We start from the raw sequence: 5,992 nt of genomic DNA on the forward strand, positions 1-5,992 counted from the left end.
AATAATTTTACAGAAAATGTTTGAAATTGGTTAATATGTTGACAAAGCTCCCATATAAATGCTCCTGTCCATTTTCAGTTTGGCATTCCAGATTTCTCGGAATAGAAAATATATTTCCACAACTTGTTTTGGTACAAGTACATGTTTCGACCCGGAAATTTTTTAATATAGGACCATGTTCTGAAAATAATTTTAACATATGTGTTCATGCGGGTCTATGCTATTACATGGCTCTGGACTATTACATGGACCCCACCCCATTTTAAATTTGTTGATGGTCTAGGCAGCATTTTTTGATTTTAGTACTTATATGTTGAATTTGAGTATTATACATTGCACAAAAACATTTCATTTGAATTTCAAATATCGTAGCCATATATACCAACCGAAGTGGTTCTTAGTATAGGTCTCCCATCGCGTCCATTTCCGCCTGATTACACATTCATATCCATTGACTTTACGATCGTTTAAAATCTATTCTTTACGCACCACGTGTATGAAGAGGACTAGAGTAATATTTAAAGTGGTTTAATTTTTTCTATCCTTTAGAAATAGAAGGTCATTCTAAATAAATAAAATCAGTCGGGAATTTATTGCGACTGGGTCTATAGTGGGCCTATATAAAAACATGAACCTATATCTATGTATGTATATAGATTCTATTCTATTTTAGAATATGGACCTATAGTGAATAGATTTTATTTGGAAAATCCTAAAATATTAAATTACAGCCTTATCGGATGGAAAATGCGGCTACGAACATCAAAATATCTGAAAGGGGTGATGCTATATCAAAACATGGGTCTATATAAAACATTTTCTCTGTTGATGTCTTCATCATCCAAGAATTTGGAATGCAAGATGTGTATCAGAACTTAAAATGGACATAAACCACTTTGAAAATCAACGATTCATATATTCTGTATTGCCAATTCTGTTAAAGAAGCGTATGAGAAATATTCGAACTTCCGAATGTTGGAGATACCAGTATATAGGAACCATATTTTAGGATGAATATATAAAATATTTTAAAACCAGTAAGGAAAGTAGTAAAGTCGTACTGGACCGACTATATGATACCCATCACCACTTTGGGTAGGGGAGACTGGGGCACCTTCGGCATCGGGGCACCTTCGGCAATCGCGTTTTCGATATGAAGCTCTCACCGTACATCACTAGTTTCGATACATAGGTATCGAATATCGAAATAAATAACTGACACAAAGTTTGAAATTTCTAGCTAATAAACTTATTTAGATACATGGGTTTTTATATTTTTATAGATGTTTCTGTAATATTTCAATTCCACTTCGTAAGTATTTCGCGTATAAAACTTTTTAAATTTTTAAGACAATAGTATTAAAAAGTAGTTAACTACGATGTGTATTATTATAGAAATGTTTAAAAATATAATGTTTTTAAAAACTGATCGAAAAAAATGAAAAAACTATAAAAAGTACATTCGGGGTACATTCGGCATTTTAAAGTGGGGCACATTCGGCTATATGCAGATTGTGCAATATTATTTCCTTAAAATGTTTTTGAGTTTGTCTTTAAAACTAATCCTTTAATATGGTCCGAAATTGCATATATAATATCAAATGCACTTGTATTGACGAAAATGCGATAGAAAACCCTTATTTCTGATGTTGTGTGCGAGCTTGAGATGTAAACGTACGCCGTTAGAAAATAAAGCCCTATAATTCAAACATTGTGTGGCGTATTAAAACCAAATAGAGCCTTTAGAGGATCAGAATTTCAACCAGACTGATAGCGATGACAGTTACCCGGCTATGACTATGTTGCCGAATGTGCCCCATCAAATGCCGAAGCTACCCCGGGTTGGGGCACATTCGGCGTATTTGACTTTTTTTACAAAACTGTAAATTTTTTTAACTAATACTATTTTTGTATATCTTTTTGGTACTATTTTTTATAATTAAGTGTCTGAGGACAATAATCAGCCATAACGTTGTTATATATGTTGAATAAGTACTGAGATATAGAGCTCTAAAAAAAAGTGCCGAAGGTGCCCCAGTCTCCCCTACATTCATCATATGTATCCCAACAAACGTCGCCTTTTCGAAGGAATACTAATTTCAGTACGTTGTGTCAATAAATTTACATTAAATAGGACGAAAATATATATGGGACCTATAACTAAATCTTAACCGATTTTCACGAAACTTAGGACACATCATTCTTCACCTAATTCAGTACCCTATGGCAAATTTCGGGCAAATCGAAAGAAATATAGGGACTTTAACGCATAATTCACATAAAATCAGACGAAACTGTATATGGGAGCTATATCTAAATGTGAACCGATTTTCACGAAACTTTGCACACATCATTCTAGACATTATTCATTACGCTGTGCCAAATTTCGTGCAAATCGAAAGTTATATAGGGATTTTGGTGCACCATTTTCATATAATCGGACGAAACTATATACGGGAGCTATATCTAAACCTGAAACGATTTTTTCGAAACATAGCACACATCATTCTGGACCTAATTCAGTACCCTATGCCAAATTTCATGTAAATCGAAAGACATATAGGGACTTTGGTGCCCCATTTATCTTAAATTGGACGAAAATATATATGGGAGCTATGTCTTTATCTAACCCGATTTTTTCGAAACACTAAGACAATTTAGCACCCTATGCAAGGTGCTCCATTTACATTAAATCAGACGAAACTATATATCGGAGCTATATCTAAATATGGACCGATTTTATCGAAACTTAACAGACATCACTCTAGGCTCTATTCAGTACGTTATGCCAAATTTGGTGCAAATCGACAGATATATAGGGGCTTTGGTACACCATTTACCTTAAATCGGACGAAAATATATATGGGAGCTATATCTAAATCTGAACCGATTTTTCCCAACTTCAATATGGTTAGTCCTTGGGCCAAACAAATGAGCTGTGCCAAATTTCATCCAAATCGATTTATAAATTCGAGCTGTACTTTGTTTACAATTTAACACCAACAGACGGACGGACATGGATAAATCGACTCAGAAAGTAATTCTATGCATATTCTCAAAAGGAACTATGGGTCGTTTCCTTTTGCCTGTTACAAACATATGCACAAAGACATAATATCCTGTACCACAGTGTGGTGAAGGGTATAACTAGGATATAAAAATACTTGCCACAATGTAGTGTAGGATGCAAACACTATTTGTATTAGTTTCTTTCCCAGCCTCTGTTACGGATTTTAATTGAAGGATTTGTATCAGTCAAGGTTTTCTCTCTTTTTTGGGGAATTTTTATTAGCCATAATATTAGACAGGAATCACAAACGAGATATTATTGTTATTGCCTTTGTTGTTATTTTTCATTTTCTAAAACAAAAACGCTTAACTTAAAATTTATTGTCATTTTATTCTTTAAATTCAAATAAATTACGTCCAGATGATGTTGACGATTATTGTCATTCGAACAAAAAACAAGGGGAATATATTTTGAATGGGCTCCAATAAAAAATGTCACAAATGTGATTTATATGACAAGCAAATAATATGTATTGAAAGTTAACTTGTTGTTCTTTTGTGTGAATGTAAATTTTGTGCGGGAATTTAATTTAAATTTTAATTGAAATTTAAAACGAATTTATTAGGAATCGATTTCGATTAGGTTATAAATTGGCAAATAAATTTAGAAGTTTATAACGATCGAAATTTCGGTACAAAATTTTATTAACAAATTGAGTACAATATTTATAATAATATTTAGACCCCTCAAGATTTTTATTGAAGACCCCATAAAATACATTCCATATAAAGGATTTAGTCACTCCTGTCTCTCAGCACTCAACCTCCAACATCACCCCAAAAAAATCTATTTAAATTAGTTTTCTAAATGAAACTAATTTGTCAAACAAAATCGTAAGTCTCCTCCCCCAAGTTAATCAAACCACCCGCGGTCATATGTCTGTCAATGCGCACACATGTATGTATGCCGAACAATCTCCTTAATCACCCAACAAATCTGCCAACATCTCCGCATAATATCCGGTCTTTTTCGCATCATTAACAGAGCGTAGCATCCCCACAGAATATTTTCTAAAAACAATTTCATTCCACAAAATGTTGGTTACAACGACATTTGTTCGCTCATTCATTCATTATTAACTTTTTCCAGAAAAAAAAAGAAATAACTGAAAATAATTTTTACAAAACGCCTCAAGGACATGATTAATTTTTCTGCATAACTTCTTTTGATCTCTGAACAGTAAATTGATCGGTGGAGTGGTAGTGGCGGTGGTGCCTTACTGGTTTGGTATTAACTGGCCGTGGGCCATCACAACTTGAACATCCTGCTGCTGCTGCGCTCCAAAAGAAAAAAAATACTTCGCCAAACCGAAAAAATGGTAACATTATTAAATGTCACAAACGGATATAGCCCAGAGGGCAGAGGGAAGGGGGATGTTTATTCAACTTCAACTTAAATTCTAATGACAAAATCAATTTTCATGCGTATGACCAACGGATTGGGGGTTACAATATAAAATGCCATTGCAAATTACGACGATGTTGTTGACGTTGTAACTGATGATGACGATGATGACCCTTGTTGAAATGATTTATGCAGCCGTTAGCGGTTTGAGAGTGAACATATGCAGCCATATTGAAATGTAAACTGTCAAAGAATATAGGAAGAAACACATCATTTGCAAATGTTGTAATTGGAAATAAATGTGGCTGGATTGTTGTTTTGTTTTTGATGAATTTTGGATATAAAAGATTAACCCAACAAATTTTTAACATGTAAATGAGCATTTGACTGCACGTTTCTAAAGAAAAATGCAGATCTTCGTCAAGACCCTCACCGGTAAGACCATCACTTTGGAGGTCGAACCTTCCGACACCATTGAAAATGTCAAAGCCAAGATCCAAGACAAAGAAGGTATCCCCCCAGATCAACAACGTTTGATCTTCGCTGGTAAACAATTGGAAGATGGTCGTACCTTGTCCGACTACAACATCCAAAAGGAATCCACCTTGCATTTGGTACTCCGTCTTCGTGGTGGTATCATTGAACCTTCATTGCGTATTTTGGCCCAAAAATACAACTGCGATAAGATATTCTGCCGTAAGTGCTATGCTCGTCTCCATCCTCGTGCTACCAATTGCCGCAAGAAGAAGTGTGGTCACACCAACAACTTGCGTCCCAAGAAGAAGTTGAAGTAGATTATTACACCCGTACGTGGACGACGACCAATATGTTATTGTTGTCGCTATTTCAAATGCTCTGGGAGCGGCTATCATCTTGGCTCCCTTTTTCTTTTTTCTATGTATAAATTTTAAGTTAGTGCTTTAGAATTAATAATTAATTCTTTGTACTCAACCTACAAATAAATAACATCGGTCCCGATCCATGATCCAAGATCTTGAACATCATCAATGGAGATCATTTTCGGTTGAATTTCGGATCATTTTCTTCAAGAGTCCAATAAGCAAAGGCATGACTTTATTGATAATCTTGTGCTAACTAAATTTTATATGCCTTAAGATCCAAGTCTTCATGTAAAATATGGTTTGGGGAATTTCCAACTACAAAGGACGGCAAGAAATGTTTGCCCATTGGTTTTCTTCAACACTTTGGGCTACAGGTAGACTTACCATCAGTTGTTCTGAATCCCGTGCATTTGGGTTTATTCTTCATATTACTAACAAGTTTCAACAGTTCAGATTTCTATACCCTTCACAACACTGTAGTACAGGAGGGTATTATGTGCATATGTTTGTAACAGGCAAAAGGAATCGAGATAGACCCATGGTTCTTTTTGAGAATATGCATAGAATCACTTTCTGAGGCGATTAACGCATGTCCGCCCGTCCATGTATTTTTGTGAACAAAGTAAAGGTCGCATTTATGATGCGATTTGGATGAAATTTGGCATAGGTCACTTATTTAGCCCAAGGACGAACCCTATTGAAATTGGGAAAAATCGGTTCAGATTTAGATACATCT

At 34.8% G+C, this 5,992-nt stretch overlaps 1 protein-coding gene across 1 annotated transcript; it reads left to right on the forward strand.

The window, feature by feature from the left end:
* The first annotated feature begins 4,781 nt into the window (after positions 1 to 4,781).
* On the forward strand, positions 4,782 to 5,377 carry LOC133328845 (ubiquitin-ribosomal protein eL40 fusion protein-like). Its single transcript, XM_061537352.1, has one exon. The coding sequence runs from the start codon at positions 4,822 to 4,824 to the stop codon at positions 5,206 to 5,208; it is 387 nt and encodes a 128-aa protein (XP_061393336.1). The 5' UTR covers positions 4,782 to 4,821; the 3' UTR covers positions 5,209 to 5,377.
* The last annotated feature ends 615 nt before the right edge of the window (positions 5,378 to 5,992 follow it).

The sequence above is a fragment of the Musca vetustissima genome, unplaced genomic scaffold (genome assembly GCF_032173495.1).
Source record: "Musca vetustissima isolate MV318-11 ecotype Yass unplaced genomic scaffold, APGP_CSIRO_Mvet_v1 utg15289, whole genome shotgun sequence".
In the NCBI taxonomy this organism is placed as follows: domain Eukaryota; kingdom Metazoa; phylum Arthropoda; class Insecta; order Diptera; family Muscidae; genus Musca; species Musca vetustissima.

Excerpts from the sequence above, each read along its gene's own strand:
- LOC133328845 (XM_061537352.1), top strand. The coding sequence starts at position 4,822 with ATGCAGATCTTCGTCAAGACCCTCACCGGTAAGACCATCACTTTGGAG.